The 21,955-nt window shown below is 39.3% G+C and overlaps 1 protein-coding gene across 2 annotated transcripts in view; it reads left to right on the top strand.

The window, feature by feature from the left end:
* The window catches only part of LOC143814980 (galactosylgalactosylxylosylprotein 3-beta-glucuronosyltransferase 1-like), a 124,874-nt gene extending 108,073 nt beyond the window's left edge, over nt 1-16,801 (top strand). For both annotated transcript variants that reach the window (XM_077293724.1, XM_077293725.1), the window contains exons 2-6: nt 7,013-7,160; nt 11,883-12,415; nt 14,069-14,365; nt 14,471-14,575; nt 16,291-16,801. In XM_077293724.1, coding sequence (XP_077149839.1) covers nt 7,049-7,160; nt 11,883-12,415; nt 14,069-14,365; nt 14,471-14,557 — 1,029 coding nt within the window. In that variant the 5' untranslated portion in view covers nt 7,013-7,048 and the 3' untranslated portion in view covers nt 14,558-14,575; nt 16,291-16,801. The remainder of the gene's footprint in view (nt 1-7,012; nt 7,161-11,882; nt 12,416-14,068; nt 14,366-14,470; nt 14,576-16,290) is intronic.
* Nucleotides 16,802-21,955: the final 5,154 nt, after the last annotated feature.

A 21,955-nucleotide genomic window follows, 5' to 3' on the forward strand; every position in this document is an offset into this window, starting at 1 on the left:
TGGGGTTGGATTATTACTCTCCATTTCCCTACTTGCAGTGAATAGAGCAGTCGTATGTTTTCTCCTAAGAATCTGTAACTAGATTTGTATCTGCAAATTGCCTCTTCTGAGAGAAAGAGGACTTAACTCTATAGCGCCACCTGTTGGAAGTAGCGATCCTACAAGTCACAATCAACCCTTTAACGAGTCGTGCAATATGACTTAGGATAAAAGCCAAATCAGTATCTCAATTCGCAGACACGGTGTTTCGGGCTGTTGGCCCTCGTCAGTGCGAAGCGTGAGAACTGATTTGGCTAGGTGAGAGGCTCTGGACTGGGGTCTAAGGGGTAACGTTTCTCCTTATGGAGAGTGACATACCATCTCTGGCTTGTCAAGGTAAGGAGGCTTATTCGCCGTACAATGCTCCTCTGGGAAATTAAATAACTAGATTTGTAAATTTGACTCATGCCCTGCGATAAGCTTTATCAGCACCAAACATTGCCTGCAGGGTAAAAAGCTTCCCCAGCCATAAGTGGGTTAAATATCCATAAACTATAAAAATGTCACCTCCGGGGTATCACGTAATCCTGGCACTATATCCGCAGCCCCAGAGACTGAAGGACATTTATTAGAGTGTAACGAGTCCGCAGTGGGCGACTCCGTCTCTTCCCCGCACTTGTACTGTGCTGTTAGGTCTAATTAGAGCGGCCTGGACTGTAATAATCAGATTACGCTCTCGCAGCAGCTGTGAATGTGGAGACAATAAGTGATGAGATCTGCAGTGCTGGGATTAGAAAAGGAGCCAAAGAGGGATGAACGCAAGCGGCGGTACCTCAACCGATTGGTGATGATGAATCCTGCATGTCCGACAACTAGGACCCCCACTGATCACGTGATCAGGGGTCCCAAATATCCCTGTCTGAATGAGGCAGTAGTGAGCATCATCAGTATTCATTGTCTTTGATAGTTGTGGTCATGCATGCATCATGCTGCTCCCATAGAAGTGAATGGAGCTGTAATCAAACATGCACAACACTATCCCATATAAGTGAATGGAGCGGTTATCACAAATGTACAATACTGCTCCCATAGAAGTGAATGGAGCTGTAATCACATATGCACAACACTGCCCCCATAGAAGTGAATGCAGCTGTAATCACCTATGCACAATACTGCTCCCATAGAAGTGGATGGAGCTGTAATTACACGTGTGCACTACTGCTCCCATAGAAGTAAATGGACCTATATGCACAATAGTGTTCCCATAGAATTGAATGGAGCGGTTATCACAAATGTACAATACTGCTCCCATAGAAGTGAATGGAGCTGTAATCACCTATGCACAATACTGCTCCCATAGAAGTGAATGGAGCTGTAATCACCTATGCACAATACTGCTCCCATAGAAGTGACTGGAGCTGTAAATACACATGCGCACTACTGCTTCCATAGAAGTGAATAGATCTGTAATCACACTTGCACACTACGGTTCCAATCACATAAGGGACTTTTAGAACCCGCTTCTCATGAACGGTGGGGTCTCAATGGTTAAACTGAAATACCAGGATATCTGTTGCATTCAAGTGACACAGGTGAACCCCTAAGCTCGGCCTCGGGTGTCACGTCGAATCCCTGAAGTATCACGCCGTGCCCACATACCAGTATCATCTATTTGATGTCTCATCAGTCTGTTTTCCCGATTCTTTACACTGCACTTCTGCTTGATCAATAAGATTTGCATTAGAGAAATACATGAGTCTCTCAAAGAGTTGACAGACCCCGAGTTCCTGCCATTGAATTTGGGGAAACTGAATGTGGCGGATAATCCCTTTATCTGTTTATTTAAAAAAATAACATTAAAGGAAAATTCAGCTTTTCAACAACGTTTTGCATCTCGACAGCCGTTAAATCTACATTAAAAATGAAGAAGCTTTCTAAATACTTTGCTTTACTTATGTTTTACTGATTTCAAGCTCTATCGTGTTCTCTCCCCTATTCCCATCTAAAGCGACAGTGACAGATCTAAAGTGACAGATCTAAAGTGACAACAACAGATCTAAAGCGACAGATCTAAAGCAACAGCAACAGATCTAAAGCGACAGTGACAGATCTAAAGCGACAGATCTAAAGCAACAGCAACAGATCTAAAGCAACAGTGACAGATCTAAAGCGACAGATCTAAAGTGACAACAGATCTAAAGCGACAGTGACACATCTAAAGCGACAGTGACAGATCTAAAGCGACTGACAGATCTAAAGTGACAGATGTAAAGCAACACTGACAGATCTAAAGCGACAGATCTAAAGTGACAACAACAGATCTAATGTGACAGTGACAGATCTAAAGCGACAGATCTAAAGCGACAGTGACAGATCTAAAGCGACAGATCTAAAGTGACAGTGACAGATCTAAAGCGACAGTGACAGATCTAAAGCGACAGATCTAAAATGACAATGACAGCTCTAAAGCGACTGATCTAAAGTGACAGCAACAGATCTAAAGAGTCAGTGACAGGTCTAAAGAGTCAGTGACAGATCTAAAGCGACAGTGACAGATCTAAAGCGACAGATCTAAAGCGACAGTGACAGATCTAAAGCGTCAGTGACAGTTCCAAAGTGACAGATCTAAAGCGACAGATCTAGAGCGACAGTGACAGATTTAAAGTGACAGTGACAGATCTAAAGTGACAGCGACAGATCTAAAGCGACAGTGACAGATCTAGAGTGACAGTGACAGTTCCAAAACGACAGTGACAGATCTAAAGCGACAGATCTAAAGCAACAGATCTAAACCGACAGTGACAGTTCTAAAGCGACAGTGACAGATCTAAAGCGACTGACAGATCTAAAGTGACAGATGTAAAGCAACACTGACAGATCTAAAGCGACAGATCTAAAGTGACAACAACAGATCTAATGTGACAGTGACAGATCTAAAGCGACAGATCTAAAGCGACAGTGACAGATCTAAAGCGACAGATCTAAAGTGACAGTGACAGATCTAAAGCGACAGTGACAGATCTAAAGCGACAGATCTAAAATGACAATGACAGCTCTAAAGCGACTGATCTAAAGTGACAGCAACAGATCTAAAGAGTCAGTGACAGGTCTAAAGAGTCAGTGACAGATCTAAAGCGACAGTGACAGATCTAAAGCGACAGATCTAAAGCGACAGTGACAGATCTAAAGCGTCAGTGACAGTTCCAAAGTGACAGATCTAAAGCGACAGATCTAGAGCGACAGTGACAGATTTAAAGTGACAGTGACAGATCTAAAGTGACAGCGACAGATCTAAAGCGACAGTGACAGATCTAGAGTGACAGTGACAGTTCCAAAACGACAGTGACAGATCTAAAGCGACAGATCTAAAGCAACAGATCTAAACCGACAGTGACAGATCTAAAGCGACAGATCTAAAACGAAAGTTACAGCTACCAGATGAACCTTGACTATGTGACTGCCACCTGTGCTCCCATCACGTGTCACTAGCTTTATACCTTGTAATTCCAAATTGATGGAAATAAAAGGATATTTCCATATTTCACTACCCAATCTTACTCCTCGTTTATCAACAGGGGTCCAGGGACTCTTCGCTCAACAATGCGCTGCAGACAATCATAGACACTGGATTTCAATGTCACAAATAAAGCCACAGAAAATGCTGATTTCTAAAGTTTTGACCTGAAAAATAGAGGCAGACAATTACCACAGTGCTGATTTATTCATTTGTATCCAATTATTTCTGGTGCGCTGTTATATCACAATCAGATCTCAAAAATTGGGCGTTCGCTTAACTGACTCTGAATGTAATTAATTCTAAACAGAGCGTAAAAGCAAAATCTCAGTAACCCACAGACTGCCGGACACTAAGCTGACCTAAGACTAATACTGGTTATTTTCTCCTACATAAGTGCAGTATTATAGTAGTTATATTCTTGTACATAGGAGCAGTATTATAGTAGTTATATTCTTGTACATGGGGGCAGTATTATAGTAGTTATATTCTTGTACATAGGGGCAGTATTATAGTAGTTATATTCTTGTATATAGGGGCAGTATTATAGTAGTTATATTCTTGTACATAGGAGCAGTATTATAGTAGTTATATTCTTGTACATAGGGGCAGTATTATAGTAGTTATATTCTTGTACATAGGAGCAGTATTATAGTAGTTATATTCTTGTACATAGGGGCAGTATTACAGTAGTTATATTCTTGTACATAGGAGCAGTATTATAGTAGTTATATTCTTGTACATAGGGGCAGTATTACAGTAGTTATATTCTTGTACATAGGAGCAGTATTATAGTATATTCTTGTACATAGGAGCAGTATTATAGTAGTTATATTCTTGTACATAGGGGCAGTATTATAGTAGTTATATTCTTGTACGTAGGGGCAGTATTATAGTAGTTATATTCTTGTACATAGGGGCAGTATTACAGTAGTTATATTCTTGTACATAGGAGCAGTATTATAGTAGTTATATTCTTGTACATAGGGGCAGTATTATAGTAGTTATATTCTTGTACATAGGAGCAGTATTATAGTAGTTATATTCTTGTACATAGGAGGCAGTATTATAGTAGTTATATTCTTGTACGTAGGGGCAGTATTATAGTAGTTATATTCTTGTACATAGGGGCAGTATTACAGTAGTTATATTCTTGTACATAGGAGCAGTATTATAGTAGTTATATTCTTGTACATAGGGGCAGTATTGTAGTAGTTATATTCTTGTACATAGGAGGCAGTATTATAGTAGTTATATTCTTGTACATAGGAGCAGTATTATAGTAGTTATATTCTTGTACATAGGAGGCAGTATTATAGTAGTTATATTCTTGTACGTAGGGGCAGTATTATAGTAGTTATATTCTTGTACATAGGAGGCAGTATTATAGTAGTTATATTCTTGTACGTAGGGGCAGTATTATAGTAGTTATATTCTTGTACATAGGGGCAGTATTACAGTAGTTATATTCTTGTACATAGGAGCAGTATTATAGTAGTTATATTCTTGTACATAGGGGCAGTATTGTAGTAGTTATATTCTTGTACATAGGAGGCAGTATTATAGTAGTTATATTCTTGTACATAGGAGCAGTATTATAGTAGTTATATTCTTGTACATAGGAGCAGTATTATAGTAGTTATATTCTTGTACATAGGAGCAGTATTATAGTAGTTATATTCTTGTACATAGGGGCAGTATTATATTAGTTATATTCTTGTACATAGGAGCAGTATTATAGTAGTTATATTCTTGTACATAGGAGCAGTATTATATAGTTATATTCTTGTACATGGGGGCAGTATTATAGTAGTTATATTCTTGTACATAGGGGCAGTATTATAGTAGTTATATTCTTGTACATAGGAGCAGTATTATAGTAGTTATATTCTTGTACATAGGAGCAGTATTATAGTAGTTATATTCTTGTACATAGGGGCAGTATTATAGTAGTTATATTCTTGTACATAGGGGCAGTATTATAGTAGTTATATTCTTGTACGTAGGAGCAGTATTATAGTAGTTATATTCTTGTACATAGGAGCAGTATTATAGTAGTTATATTCTTGTACATAGGGGCAGTATTATAGTAGTTATATTCTTGTACATAGGGGCAGTATTATAGTAGTTATATTCTTGTACATAGGGGGCAGTATTATAGTAGTTATATTCTTGTACATAGGGGCAGTATTATAGTAGTTATAATCTTGTACATAGGGGGCAGTATTATAGTAGTTATATTCTTGTACACAGAGGCAGTATTATAGTAGTTATATTCTTGTACATAGGGGCAGTATTATAGTAGTTATATTCTTGTACATAGGAGCAGTATTATAGTAGTTATATTCTTGTACATAGGGGCAGTATTATAGTAGTTATAGTCTTGTACATAGGGAGCAGTATTATAGTAGTTATATTCTTGTACATAGGAGCAGTATTATAGTAGTTATATTCTTGTACATAGGGGCAGTATTATAGTAGTTATAGTCTTGTACATAGGGAGCAGTATTATAGTAGTTATATTCTTGTACCTAGGGGCAGTATTATGGTAGCTATATTCTTGTAATAGGGGCAGTATTATAGTAGTTATATTCTTGTACATAGGGGCAGTATTATATTAGTTATATTCTTGTACATAGGAGCAGTATTATAGTAGTTATATTCTTGTACATAGGGGCAGTATTATAGTAGTTATATTCTTGTACATAAGGGGCAGTATTATAGTAGTTATATTCTTGTACATAGGGGCAGTATTATAGTAGTTATAATCTTGTACATAGGGGGCAGTATTATAGTAGTTATATTCTTGTACACAGAGGCAGTATTATAGTAGTTATATTCTTGTACATAGGGGCAGTATTATAGTAGTTATAATCTTGTACATAGGAGCAGTATTATAGTAGTTATATTCTTGTACATAGGGGCAGTATTATAGTAGTTATAGTCTTGTACATAGGGAGCAGTATTATAGTAGTTATATTCTTGTACATAGGGGCAGTATTATGGTAGCTATATTCTTGTACATAGGAGCAGTATTATAGTAGTTATATTCTTGTACATAGGGGCAGTATTATAGTAGTTATATTCTTGTACATAGGGGGCAGTATTATATTAGTTATATTCTTGTACATAGGAGCAGTATTATAGTAGTTATATTCTTGTACATAGGGGCAGTATTATAGTAGTTATATTCTTGTACATAGGGGGCAGTATTATAGTAGTTATATTCTTGTACATAGGGGCAGTATTATAGTAGTTATAATCTTGTACATAGGGGGCAGTATTATAGTAGTTATATTCTTGTACATAGGAGCAGTATTATAGTAGTTATATTCTTGTACATAGGAGCAGTATTATAGTAGTTATAGTCTTGTATATACTGTAGGTGTAGCATCATATCAGGTATTTTCCATTATACGAAGGCAGTACTATAATGTTGGGTGTGACTGGATTTGCTATTGATGTGTAATAAATAATAATCACTCAGAGTCATCACCATTCTTTTTGCTTTTCCTGTAGGTAAAGAAATGACCGATCACGGACAGGCAGAACAGCATGCTGAGGAGACGCAACCTTCTCACCACACTGCTCATTATTCTACCATGGGCTCTTCTTTTAACACTGTGGCATCAAAACCCCACCAGCCGCTACCTCACCCTTTTACGAAGTAAGTAAATACGTTGAGGATGAGGTCTGTTCATTTAGTCCGTCTACATACATAACAAATGCTGCAATAATCACTCATGGCCACCACTGAAAACCCATGGAAATGGTCAGTAAGATCTCCACGCATCTTGGACAGTATAAGTGCATATCCTTCTTCCGCCTTCTGTATTTATGTGTCAGTCTTTACTGCAGTTTGTGCATGTTCTGGGGTTCAAAACTAATTTTAGAGGTCGGGTCTGAGGTCTGAATTAATGGTGTGAGTTCTTGATGAATTTAAGGTGATGGGGTCTTAAAGGGGATGTCCGCTACTAGAAAATAATGTCTACTATAGTACGTCTAATAGTAGAACTATTTTATGAAAGTGGTTGTCCCTTCCTCCACATCCCCATCTTAAAGAGGAAGGCAAAGAAAAAAGCTGAATATGTGATCAAGAGAATACGGGACGAAAAAAGTATATAAAGATAAAATACCGTTATTGACACAATGGTAAGAGGTAGCACCACATACAAGAGGAGCCCGCACCATCAATAAAAAGAAAACATAAACATGTGCAGTAAAGGACTATTATAAAATCCAAACCCCAAGGTAATGAGTAAATACTGGATATCAATTCAAATATATCTCACAATATATTGTGTGCTGCAATGTGCACAATTATATCCAAGTCCATTCAGGAAATAGTGTGCCCCACGATCAATAAGAGCTCAGGACTGGGAGGAACAAAAGAGAGGGAGATAAATAAATATGTGACACTCAAGGTATGAGTACTGCTATAATACATTAACTAGTAATTATGTGGAAAGATCCACCGTCTTAAGTCCAAAATGTGAGCATTAAAGTTAGAGAACTAACTAAACAGGATAGTTGACCCTGACGAAGGACACCGTCCGAAACGCGCGTCGGGGTGTGCACCTGAACCACCTTCCACCCAGGTAATCTATCTTTTCTCATTATATCCTAGGCCTTATAGGAATCGTGTCCTACCCCTATTACTTCTCAGGTCTCACAGGAACCCTGCTTCACTTCTCTCACTTCCCTGGTCCTATAATATAGGTTCTCTATCCTGTTCATCTGTCGATCCTGTTAAAAAATAGGTAACCCCTTTGAGCCACAAAAAATCTGGTTAGATACAAAATAAACATAATCTTACCACACGGCATCATTGGCAGGGGTTTGTTTTATTCTATATTGGATCCCTTGGTGTCAGCGACTTCCTTCCTTCCTCCATAGTGACATAATGTGATATATTTGGGGATAAAAGAAATCCTTCTAGAACAAACAGAAATGATTCAATACATTTATAGATTTCTTTGATTACACTAATCTCCGCCAGCAGTCGGATTGGCATTAATCACGACTAACCAATTAATGATATCAGCCACAGGCATCGGTACATTCTGCTGATTAAATATAAATGTTCTCAACCTTTGTATAGTCAGGATTCAAAGACTTTCTTACATATAAATCTCATCCCTTCCCCCGAGAAGGTGATAACCTTCGCAAAAAAAAATAAAAAATCCGGTCTCCGTGTATTTAATGATTGCTTTAGTCACCAAAATTCTTCTTCCTTTCATTAACTTTTTCTTCAATTATTTAGTTGATACATTTTCTTTTATGAAACTTGGGAGAAAAATTGTTCCATTTGTAAAGAGTTCGTTACCAAACCTAATATTTAACAGTCAAATAAATGTACAGGAAGACATTTTGGGACTGAACCCATGTTGAAATCACTGGCTATGGCAGGTGCAAAGGTAAGAGTCACACCAAGTCTTAGTGCTTAAAGTGGGTCTGTCACCTTGTAAAAAGTCTACAGTTTATGTTGTTATTTGATTCCTGCCACTCCCCTGAGTATTCCAGTTTTTGTTTTTTTAAAATCCGACATTCGGTTCCAGAGATAAGGGCCTTTTTATTTATCGCTAACATTTATGGTCGTTGCTCACAGGATGTTCATGGGCGTGTCTTGTGACTCCTCTGTATAATTATGTAAGACACGCCCCTTTAGTAGACACAGTAAAAATGATCACTAAATAAACTGCCCTATATCTTTGGAACCGTATGTCGGATTTTAAAAAAACAAAAAACTGACTATTCTGCAAAGGAGCATAAACAAAACAAGAGCAAAAACTGGACACTTTTGACCTGGTGACAGGGCCCCTTTAAGGAGCCTAAAAACCACTGTGCCACATAAATAGCACCAGTATTGTACCTGGTAGGTACCGATTTTGAATTAGTGTCCAGAAGCTTTAAGCGATACCTCCGAAGTTGCGTATTAGCACAGGTAAATTCCTATACATCCTACAGGAGGTATATAGACTGTGAACCCCATTTATTAATCAGTTTTCGTGCGTTTTTTGGCCTAAATCGGCTACAAAAAGTTGCAACTTAAGCAAAAGGTTACATATATATAGTTACATAGGTTAAAAAAAAGATCTCGGTCCATCAAGTTAAACCTTTCTCCACCAATTATACACTTTTTCTGGGTGTTCCTGATTGGAGGGGGGATAATCAACAACTTCTAGCTGAAAGTAGATATATGCCCCGATTAATCAATTGCGGGTTTTTTTTTTAATTCCCTTTATTTTTTTGTATAATGGTATTACTTACCGTTTTGAGAACTAAATTCACCAAAATTGATTAATTTTAATGTAAAGTCAAAAATAGACTTTCTTCCCATCTTGAACTGTTTTTGCGACTCCTGGCTCCCCAAAATTTGACATGCTCAAAAAAAATAAAAAAGGCGAGTGTATATAAAATAGAGTTTAAAAAGAAGAGCAAATAGAATAGTGAATTGGATGCAAATAAATAAAAGTGCAAAACGCAAAAAACTACATAAAAAAAAACAGATGAAAAGGCAATGATGAGTCGGGCCATAGATTCTGATTTTAAGACAGTCCAAAATGACCAAAATTTATTAAGAGCCTGTAAAAGCCAAATTGTCAAAAAAAATTAAGAAACCAATTTGCAAAAATGATTTCTAGCCCCAAATACATGTTTTTAGTGAAGAGAAAATGGACCTCATAGGTGGACAACTGCTTTAAAAAAAAGCAAGGAGAAATGGGAAGATCTTCAACAAAAACGTTCTGGAAGCCCAGGGAATGCATGTCTTCCAGTACATTTAATTAATGGATCATAGGATGTATCCGAAAATACTGGTATGGAAAAAAACAGTGCAGGTGATGGGACTGCTAGGTCCACTTGTTCTGATTTTCAGGGCAACCTTTATGGTCCATTTTGAGGGCCGTTATTTGACCTTCTGAAGTAGTTCTGAAACACTGTAATGTTAAGGCTGTGGCTCGTTGGGTCATTTAGAACCTTGAGATGCTTCTTAAAAAATTTTTGGTTCCATGATCCTCCATTGTTTTCTGTTGTGTTTCAGGCTAGATTTACAGCCCTGGAGCCTGTAGGTGCAGGTTTTTGGGGGGTCAGAAGATCTTTAGTTTCCAAAGAACAAACCTCTTTACGCAAGATGGATCATCTCTTCCAGAATTTGACCCCTTAGCTCACTTAAACCCAACACGCCCCTTTAGGCACAGGCCTAAACTTAGTTTTAGTAGTTACCGTACTTTTAAATATTTTTAGTTAAAAACTTTTGACTTCATTTTGGTGTTGCTCCAAAGGCTATTATTCCTCCCTTAGTATTTTTTTCATCTCAGGCGGAATAGTGGGATAATGATACCTCGGATTTAACAGCTGATGATATTTACCAGACTATCTTGTTGCCAAGTGACTGTGAAATCCATTTTAGAAAAACAGGAGGAAAGCGATTTAATCTCACAATGAATAGCAATCATATCATATATTACTTTTAAGAGATAAGTAAAAAAAATATATCTGCCAAAAAAAACCCATAATATATGAATGAGCTGATATAAATCATCCCTAAATTTTCATAGAAATTACCCAGCATGGCCATAATCATGACCTTAAAAAAAATTTCTAATACACCCTACTTGGAAATTCTGAGCTAAAGAAGTTGGGTGCTAGTTTTTTATTGATGGCCTGTCCTTAGGATAGGTAATCAATATCTGATCGGTGGAGATTCGGCACTGGCAGCTCTTGGATGGTGCCAAAACAGGAGCAACTCCATCAAAACTATAGTGGTCCCCGTGGCTGGGAACTGCAGATCCACGCCATATGCAGTTGATGAGGGGGTGGATCTGCAGTACCAGACCACGAATACTATGGAAATGACAGAGATGCTGTGTTCTGACAGCATCCAAGAACTTCCGGCCGCTGGCAAATGGTTGGCGTAGATGCCGGATGTCACATCCTTACCGAATAGATGTTGATGACCTTTCCTATGGATAGGCCATTAATTAAAAAGTAGTGGCCAACCTCTTGAATGGAGGGGCGTCCATTGTTGAGAATTCTCATGTAGATGACCAAACATGTTATGTTCAGTATTACACACTCAAACGATTGATTTGAATGAGCGCTGTGTAATACTTCTTTTTGCCTATAGTGGCGCTGTAGAAAAATTATACACTTGCTACAAAGATAACCCATAGATCACTGATCACCTGAGCTGCTATGGTCAAGAGACTCCACCATCAAGTCTGGATCCTCCAAATCAGAGACCCAATAACGATGTACATTTTCCAAAAATTAGATATTGTAAAACTTTTAAGTTAAAAAAATATATATATCCAGCAATCTTTTTGTTTCTTTTGAAAGTTACGTGAACTTTCTGAGCCTAATCAAAGTCATTTTTCCTTTCTTACAGAGGAGATAGGTGACAATTCGACGGTCAAACCTCTCTTCAGCAACGTGACACAGAGCAAAGATGATTCTCTCCAATGTGTCAACCAATATCCCACCCGGGAGACGCCGGTGGTGGTTAGGACATACGTCTATTCAAGACCTCCACCTTGGAATGAAGAACTTCCAGTTATCTATGTGATTACTCCCACCTACACCAGGCCTGTCCAAAAGGCCGAGCTTGTTCGATTGGCAAACACTTTTCTCCACGTAGTCAATTTGCACTGGATCGTGGTGGAAGATTGCCCGAGAAAAACAAAACTGGTTGCTAATCTGCTGGAGAAGGCCGGGCTGAACTTCACTCATTTGAACATAGAGAGTCCACACAACCAAAAAGTGGGCATATCAAGGACGCCAGAGGTCACCCCTCGAGGAACCGTTCAGAGGAATCTCGGTCTTCGGTGGCTTAGAGACAACCTTAACGCTTCAAATCCACCAGAAGGAGTCGTCTATTTTGCAGATGATGACAATACGTACAGTCTTGAGGTCTTTGAGGAGGTAAGCAGTCTCTCTCTCTCTCTCTAGAGAGAGAGAGCCATAGTCGGCCTTCAAATGTTATAGATATCTTAATTCTCCCTTGTAATTGGCTTTCCCAAACACGCTTAATCACCTCTAATGTTGAGATTTTAGTTTTATGTCTATTGAAAAATCAATATGTTTTTACTCCTTAATTAAATTGTGACTTAATCATGGATCTTAGTGGGCAAAAGGCCTCACTCCGTAAAGGAATAGTCATTACGCCGTAGAAGATCATCACATTTTTCAAAAACTTGACCTTTGGACAAACCTCCAAGTTTTAGAGATTGCAAAGTGAAAAATGATTTACTTCTATGGAACGAACTGTTCTTAAGAGAATTATTTTTATTTATTTTTTTTAAAATTCGGCATATAATTAAAAAAACGGGGGAAGGGAAGAATATTAATAGAACAGTAAATCCGCCAAGAGAGTACTTCAATAATACAATGTGATCTTAGCCCAAATAATTTAGAAGCCGTGTACACTTTGATTCATTAGCAGCTGGATTCTTTGGGTTCATTACAGCGGGAAGGAAGGACCTGGTGGAATATTGGATGTACACAGAGCAACGCAATGATTAATATCTCTCATTAACATATCGTGTAGGACGTGCGCTAACTCTCCGTAATCTACTACATAACGATGGCTTATAGCTAAAGCAATTCATCATAAACGTTCACCGATGAGAAGGAGCCAGCCCTTTCCTCCCGATAGATAAATGTGTTTGAAGAAGGAGACAAAAACACGCAAAACAGAACAGCCTTTCAGCCCATCTACCCGACATTGAGAAACAATATGATAAATATTAAGGTAAAGTCCAGAGAAAGGGTCTCGTAGATTACAAAATTCACCACGGTTTGTGTGTTAGTCTAATAAGTAACTACTAGAAAATACTCCCAAAAACACCTTCGTCTTCTGTCAATCTAGCAGTGGTGATGCCACCAGTCCTGCAAGATCTTCCACACCACGAGTTAGATCACTGATGGACAACAAGTGGCTTTGAACCTACAAACAACCATACACTTTTGGCCCTTGGTTCCTCTACACTTTCCAACTTTTAGAGATGACTTTCCAGGTGGATGTTGAATTTGTACAGAAAGTAACCATGCCACTTTTTACCGCTCAGACTCTCCCACCCCCGAATATGTATTTGGACGTCTCGGCTCTGCCTGATGACATCATGCTCAAGAAATCTTCCAGAAATGTTGCTTTCCGTGAAATTTCAGCAGCTCCCTGGAAATTTGTCAACTTATCATTTTGGGAAATGAGCTCCCTTCTTCCATTTTCATACTATGTTCAGACCCTCAGGAATGTTTTTGGTATGGCCATTTTTTTTTTTTCCCCATTATCAAGTTTTCTCACATTTGATTTGTAGAAAGCCACCATGGTATTGAGAACAGGGGTCTCGTATTCATTATTTGCTAATGTCTTGTCTTTCAGTGAAGAGGGCTCGGCACATGTGAGACCACCTTTGCTACTACCATGATAAGGTGTTAGATGGTGCTCAGATCCTAAGGTTTGCTTGAGGTCCCATCACATTTATTGCTTTTACCGACCTTAATTTGTCCTCAAAGATAAGTATTATTCTATAACAATGAACTGTTACCAGTAATGTTGGCCTATGTCATCCACAGATGCGATACACCCGGACGGTGTCTGTCTGGCCGGTGGCTTTCGTCGGTGGTTTAAGATATGAGTCTCCAAGACTTGGTTCAACGGGACGAGTGATCGGCTGGAAAACGGTGTTCGACCCTAAGAGGCCTTTTGCCATTGACATGGCTGGTTTTGCCATTAACTTACGCTTAATTCTTGAAAGACCATATGCCAACTTCAAGCTGGAAGGAGTAAAGGGAGGTTATCAGGAAACCAGTTTACTGAAAGACCTGGTCACCATGGATGGACTGGAAGCCAAAGCCGCCAACTGCACTAAGGTTAGAGCAGATGCAATTGCCGGTCACTCAATAGAGTGACATGGCTGACGTTTCCAGCATTCACATCCTCTGTATATACTGACCGCTGATCTTCCCTCCATACAGGTTTTGGTCTGGCACACGAGGACTGAGAGACCTACACTAGTGAATGAGGGGAAACGGGGCTTCACAGACATGAACATTGAGGTGTAGACCCGAGGGCATCACTATGTGAGTGCAGGCTCCTGCTCCGGAGCTATTTTGTCAATGTTCACAATTTACAGGGGTTTTCCGCCTTAAAGGGTATGTCCACCATTGAAACAAGACTTTATTGCTTTACCATTCCTTCACTTAAAAAAGACAAATTAACTTTGCAAATAGTTTTAATTACTAATCTATTGCCGTTTTGTGCCTACATCTCCTACAGTTGTATCAGTCACAATGCCAAGGATGTGACCCTTACAGTAATATTTAGAGCAGGGTATGTAATAGAACGATGCTCACATGTCCCGATACAAGAAAACCCTGTGATCAACTGTGATCTGTCAGGCAATCCAGTAGCAAGTGTGCAGTTTCCCTGCAGCACCGCCACAGGTGAAATGAAGCATTACAACGTCTTCATTAAAATCAATGATCTGGTTGTGTAACGCGTCTATGAGCCGGGACCTCCAGAGTAAGACACGTTCCTTGTAGTTGCTTATAGATGCGGGTCCTAAACGGACGAGCCCTCAACATTTATTCACTCAGAACTCTGTAATAGGAACTTTTTATATAGAGAGTTTATAAATCAGACACCCTTTAAATGGAGACTTCTGTGGGAGTATGGGGCTGATATTGTCAATAGCATGATACATACTTATTTATGGAATCTGTCACATATATGTATCGATGGGGAAAGGTAGATCAATAGATAATAGATAGATGATAGATAATAAATAGATAATAGATATATAGATAATAGATAGATAGATAATAGATAGATAATAAATATATAATAGATAGATGATAGATAATAAATAGATAATAGATATATAGATAATAGATAGATAGATAATAGATAGATAATAAATATATAATAGATAGATAGATGATAGATAGATAATAGATAGATGATAGATAGATAGATAGATAATAAATAGATAGATAATAAATAGATAGATAATAGATATTTTTGAGACACCAACATACATTATTAATAGACAAAGGAAGGAGAAGATAGAGAGAGAAGAAGGGAGAGAGAAAACAAAACCAGAGAGAAAAAGAGGGAGAGAAAAATAGAGGAAGAGAGAGATTGGGAGAAAGAAAGAGAAAGGAGAGGCAAAGAGAAAAAGAAAGAAGGAGAGAGAAAGAAAGAGGTGGAGAGATAGGGAGACAGTAAAAAGGAAAGAGATAGAAAGAGGAAGAGAGAAAGAAGGAGAGTGCGAGAAAGAAAAAGGGAAAATGAGGGCGAGGGAGAATCAGAGAAAGTGAGAGAAGGAGGAAGAGGGGATAAAAAGGAAAAAGAATGAGGGAGAGACAAGGAGTGAAAAAGGAGAGAGAAAAAGGTAAAAAAGAGAATGAGGCAGACAGAAACAGTGAGAAAGAGAAAGGAGAGAGAAAAAAGAAAAGGAAGGAGAGAAAGGTTGAAAGAGAAAAAGGGATCAAGAGAAAGCGAGAAAAATGGGAAATAGAGAGAAAGCGTGAGAGAGATAGAAGGAGAGAGAGAAAGATGGAGAGATAGGGCGAGTAAGAGAGGGAGAAAGAAGAAGAAAGAAAAAGAGGGAAAGAGAATGAGGGAGAGAGAAAAAAATTTGAGAAAAGAAGGCTAAAATAAATGATTGTATTACTTGTCCTCCTAATCCTTATGTTATCTCCATAGTCACCACATCAGTAGCATTTTGTTAGTAAAGGTAAAGTCACCGATGAATTTTATGATTGATCTTTATGTTTCTCTGTATTTTTCACAGATTACTAAAACAGACAAAAAAAAAAACGAAGAGAAAATATAAAAGTTGAATAAAAATAAAGACACTGTTACATTTAATATATAAATGCGGCATTAATAGAAAACTGTGGAACCTTCTTGTGGCCGCCTAAACTTCTACCTGTGAATAAACAGAAACTTTTGGGGGAATTTTCCTCCTGCTGCTGCTGAGACTGAAACCTCCGGAATATCAGAGATCGGCTCTTTCAGCGCCATTTCTTCTGTCCTGATGAAACATATGCTGGTTCTTCCTCAGACATATGGGTCTGTGTACCAAAGCTAATTAAAATGTTCTCACCGCTTGACGTGCCGTCAGATCTAAGACACTTACTAATCAAGTTTCCGGACGACTGAAAAAAAAATGTCAATTTTTTTTTTTTTTATTATTTTATTTTAGAAATCCCGACTTATGCCACATCTGACATAACAGATTTTGCTGCTGATAATTAAAAACACAAAATGGCACATGGATAATAAAGGTTCTCCTGCTGGTACTTCTATGGGTACGGAATCATCATTTCATGGTGTTGTATGCGAAAATTAAAGCTTAAAGTGGATGTTCAGTCAAAAATTCTGTACTAAATAATTATATAATATATCAGAACTGTTTTTCTAATACAGAACTCCAACTCCCCGGCATAGAGATAAATTATGGAATTTCCAATCCTGCCTGCCACCACTAGAGGGAGCTTAAGAGCCTACTGTATACTATTGGGATGTATGTAGAGTGAGCTCCCCCTAGTGGTGACCACACCTAACTAAAATATTATTATAGCCACCGCTAGGAGGAGCTCACTATATCAGGATTCCACATATACTTGATGTTAGCGGGTTAATGATATTTATTAACCATTCAAATACCGGCCAATTTTTTTTTCTTGTGACACAATTTTTTTTTACATTTTTTCACTGATGTAACTGTTATGAGGCTTTGTTTTATACAGGACAAGCTATAGCACTTTTGAGCATTCTATTATTTTGGAAGAAATATAAATTACTATGGACTCTATGTAAAAAATAATAATTTTATGAAGCAAATATAGGAAAAGCAATTTTTGCTTTAGTTTTTTTTTTTTTTTTTTAAGATCTATATTTTACAGCAAATAAACCATTGATTTAATTTTCCAGGTTATTACGGGTGATAAATATATGTACTTTCTTTATAAATATATAGTTACATTTATGTGAAATTCATATGGAAAAAAATCAGGTATTTAGATTTTTTTTCACAGTGGGGACTTTATTGTTTTCATTTTCCATTTATTTCATGTTTTTATTTATTATATTATTTATATTTAATATTAATTTTTAATTAAGCTTTTTTAATTATTTAGTTCTGGCTTTTTTTTTACATAATTTGTATTGAAAGAGATCATAAAAGATATGTCAGGAACACCTTTGTTTTTCCTTTATTGTTCAATTTTTCCAATGTAACTAGCACATCCATAGGAGTCCCAGTTACAGGGGAAATCAGCCCCTTATAGCAGCTGGCAGATCTGGGACTGCTAGGACACAGCAGGTATGCTTGCTGGCAGAGACCTGGCGATCATGTGATCGGCAGGTTCTACAAAAAGAATTGATAATACCAATGTGTCTTTTCACTACTTAGCGCTCGCTGAGAAGCTGGTGAAATAGAAGACAGAGCTAGTAAAAAAAACGCTCCTGTCTTCCCCTCCATAGTTGCTGGTTGAGTCTGACCGGACATGCTCCTGTTAGATTGAAAGAACAGGAGTTTTAACCCCGTGCTATAAAAGCCTAGGGCCAAGTGCACTAAATTTAGGGGGCTTGGTCATGATCAGATTAAAATCTTCTGCTTCTACATCCGTTGTGGGTTTTCCTTGCAAATTAACATGGAAAGGTTGCAGCATTTCAGACTTACATTTACATATTACCTACATACAGTGGCTTGCAAAACTGTTCATTCCCCTTGGCATTTTTCGTGTTTTTCTATCTCACAACCTGAAATTTCACAGTTTTTTTGGAGCGTTTGCATCACATCATGTATAACTGAAAACTTCAGTTTGCTTAAGTATTAACCCCCTAAAGTCAGTACTTTGTAGAGCCTCCTTTTGCAGCAACTACAGCTGCAAATCGCTTTGCATAAGGCTCTATGAGCTTTCCACATCTTGCCACTGGGATTTTTGTCCATTCCTCAAGGCAAAACTGGTGCAAAACCTTCAAATTAAATGGTTTCCTCTGGTGAACAGCAATCTTCAAGACTGACCAAGGAATCTCCATTGGATTAAGGTCGGGGCTGTGACTCGGCCACTCCAGAACATTTTCTTATTTCCCCTTACACCACTCGAGTGTTGTGTTAGCAGTATGCTTTGGGTCATTGTCTTGTTGGAAGGTGAACCCCCATCTGTCTCAAATCACTGACAGACTGAAACAAGTTTCGCTCAATAATATCCCTGTATTCCACACCATCCATCTTCCCCTTGACTCAAACCATTTTCCCTGTCCCAAAAAACATCCCCACAGCATTATGCTACCACCACGTTTCACTGTGGGTATGGTGTTCTTTAGATGATGAGCTGTGTTGGTTTGGTGCCGGACATAGCGTTTACCTTGTTGACCAAAAAGATAAATTTTGGTCTCATCTGACTACATATTCCTCCACACATTTGAGGAGCCTCTCACGTCTTTTGGCAAACTCAAAATAAGCCATTCATTTTTTTGTGTAAAAGGCTTTTTTCTGCCCACTCTTCCATAAAGGCCACCTCTATGGAGTGTATGAGTATTGTGGCAGTATGGACAGATACTCCAGCCTCTACTTGGGAACTCTGCAGCTCCTTCAGGGTTACCTTTGGTCTCTGTGCTGCCTCTCTGATTAGTGACCTCATCTGAGATTGGGATATTTCTTTTATAACCCAACCCTGACTTGTACTTCTCAACAACTTTGTCCCTGACTTGTTTGGAGATCTCCTTGATCTTCATGGTGTTGTGTGGAGATCTTTTTGATCTTCATGGTGTTGTGTGGAGATCACCTTGGTCTTCATGGTGTTGTGTGGAGATCTCTTTGGTCTTCATGGTGTTGTGTGGAGATCTCTTTGGTCTTCATGGTGTTGTGTGGAGATCTCCTTGGTCTTCATGGTGGTGTCTGGAGATCTCCTTGGTCTTCATGGTGTTGTGTGGAGATCTCCTTGGGCTTCATGTTTGTGTTTGGAGATAACCTTGGTCTTCATGGTGGTGTTTGGAGATCTCCTTGGTGTTCATGGTGTTGTTCAGTTAGTGGTGCCTCTCGTTATCAGTGTTGTTTCGAGATCTTCTTGGTCTTTGTGTTGTTTGGTTAGTGGTGCTTCTTATGCTGTTGCAGCCTCTGTAGCCTTTGAGAAAACATAAAGTGTATATCCTGGAAAACATGTGACACTTAGATTGCACACAGTGGGACGTCCTGTCACTAAGCATGGGACTTAAGAAGGGAATTGCTTGTGTGGCGCCCCAGGGTCCTGGTCATCACAGTGACATTGCTTTCCTTGCAGGGAGAGTGATGTTACGGTTGGAAGCGTTGAAAAATACCTTTTATCAGGTAATCACTAGTAATGAGCGAATATACTCGTTACTCGAGATTTCTCGAGCACGCTCGGATGTCCTCCGAGTATTTTTTAGTGCTCGGAGTTTTAGTTTTTAGCACCGCAGCTGAATGATTTACATCTGTTAGCCAGCTTAATTGCATGTGGGGATTCCCTAGCAACCAGGCAACCCCCACATGTACTTATGCTGGCTAACAGATGTAAATCATTCAGCTGCGGCGCTAAAGACTAAAACTCCGAGCACTAAAAAATACTCGGAGGACACCGGAGCGTGCTCGAGAAATCTCGAGTAACGAGTATATTCGCTCATCACTAGTAATCACCATACACACATGTTCACACTCCAGGCCACAAGGGGGAGCTTTTGATCCTATTTCTAGGTGACTCCCCTGCATATGTATATATGTATATATATTGTGTTTTGGAGGGAAAGTCAGTCAGAAAGTGCCAGGAAGCAGTCTGAGGCAGGAAGAACGTATGAGAAGCCTTGCAGCCACGAGAAAGTGCTGCAGCTCCTGGACAGAGACATTCAGAAGGAAAGGACATTGTTCAGTGAGAGTGAAAGAGAGCGAAGCACAGGAGAGTGATATCAGGGGAGACCAGCTGCGAACAAGCTGCCTCCCTCTGAAGCACAGATAACCGGTAGCCGGAATACCGAGGTTGTAAGGGCCTCTACGACTTACATCAGAGACCGGCAGGACAGCTGAACTGCAAGTTACCTGTCCGCCTTAAAACCCAAGAGACACAGTAACACATAGAGCCCGGGGCGTGATAGAGTCCCTGTAAAAAGGCTCGAGTTACCTGTCATACAGGTATTGCCATATCCTATATGGGGGACAGAGAGAAGAACTGTGAGGACCTTATCTGAAGCCATAGGCAGTAAGGAACTACAACACCCCACTAGAGGAAGGCTTTCCTCTCCACCTGGTAAAGGGGACTCTGGATTCGCTTCCAAGCCGGCCGGACCCTGCCTGCCCTGTGATCTGGTGCCCTGGACTGTGGCTGCCTGAAGTCTTCAGTAAACCAGGTAAAGAGACTGCAAACCTGTGTCCTCGTTCTATACTGCGCCATTCACCATCTACACACCGGGAGCCCTAGCATCACCCCAGATGACCCCTTAAAGCAGCGTCGGTCCCCACTGACCGAATACCACAGGTGGCGTCACGAACATAAACTTTATTCATTTCCCCTTTTACATGGGCGCCCAGGGCCACGGACCGGGTCACCACCGTGACATCCCCCTGTGAACACCGGGACCTGGTACCGGGTACCCCACGGCCCTGGCGGGCGACTCACTTGCACCATAAATTTTTATGGGCTTCAAAGCAAAAGGGGTGAATACATATGCACATGGCAATTTTTAGTTATTTTACCCCATAAATTTAATTTATGCCTATATTTTTCTCCCTTCACCAACTTAAACTATTTAGTGCTGATACGTCACACACAAAGCGGATTACAATAATATTTAAACACAGGTTGTAATGTTACAAAATAGGGGAAACACCAAGGGGGTGAATACTTTTGCAAACCACTGTGCAATCTAATTTCCTTGCCAGGCACACAAGCCTACAGTACGGCCAATTTACAATGGAGGCTAATTAATATAACAGGAGGCTTAAATACTACAGAAGGAAACCCACACACATACAAATTGCAGGCAGATGGCGCTCTGGCCGGTGTGAAACTCATGGTCCCGATGCTGCGAAAGTGGCGCCAGGGCTGCACATATATGACTGGCACCATGCCCACTTGTGTCATTGCTTAGATGAGCTGATAATGCTTCGCTCACTAACACTCTGCAGGCAGCAGAGACATTAGGTCCTGGTAATAATACAGAGGATGTGAGTTACCGCAGCGTTCCGGAGTGACATCTAATTATCTTTTTATCACTCATGATACATTGTGCCCGGGATCTCAGGCAAACGATGACGCCAGATTTTTCTTGGCAAGGCATTTGTTGAGTAATAAAAATGAGAAAAACAGTGAATCATCCTCCAGAAGATACATCCCGGCTCGGAGGACAGATGATTATGTACTGGGATTAGGTTATATTACTGAAGAACCAACATAGTTGCTCCAGAGAGTTACGATGGCATAAAAGTGGACCTCTAC

This window comes from Ranitomeya variabilis, chromosome 3, assembly GCF_051348905.1.
Source record: "Ranitomeya variabilis isolate aRanVar5 chromosome 3, aRanVar5.hap1, whole genome shotgun sequence".
Classification (NCBI taxonomy): domain Eukaryota; kingdom Metazoa; phylum Chordata; class Amphibia; order Anura; family Dendrobatidae; genus Ranitomeya; species Ranitomeya variabilis.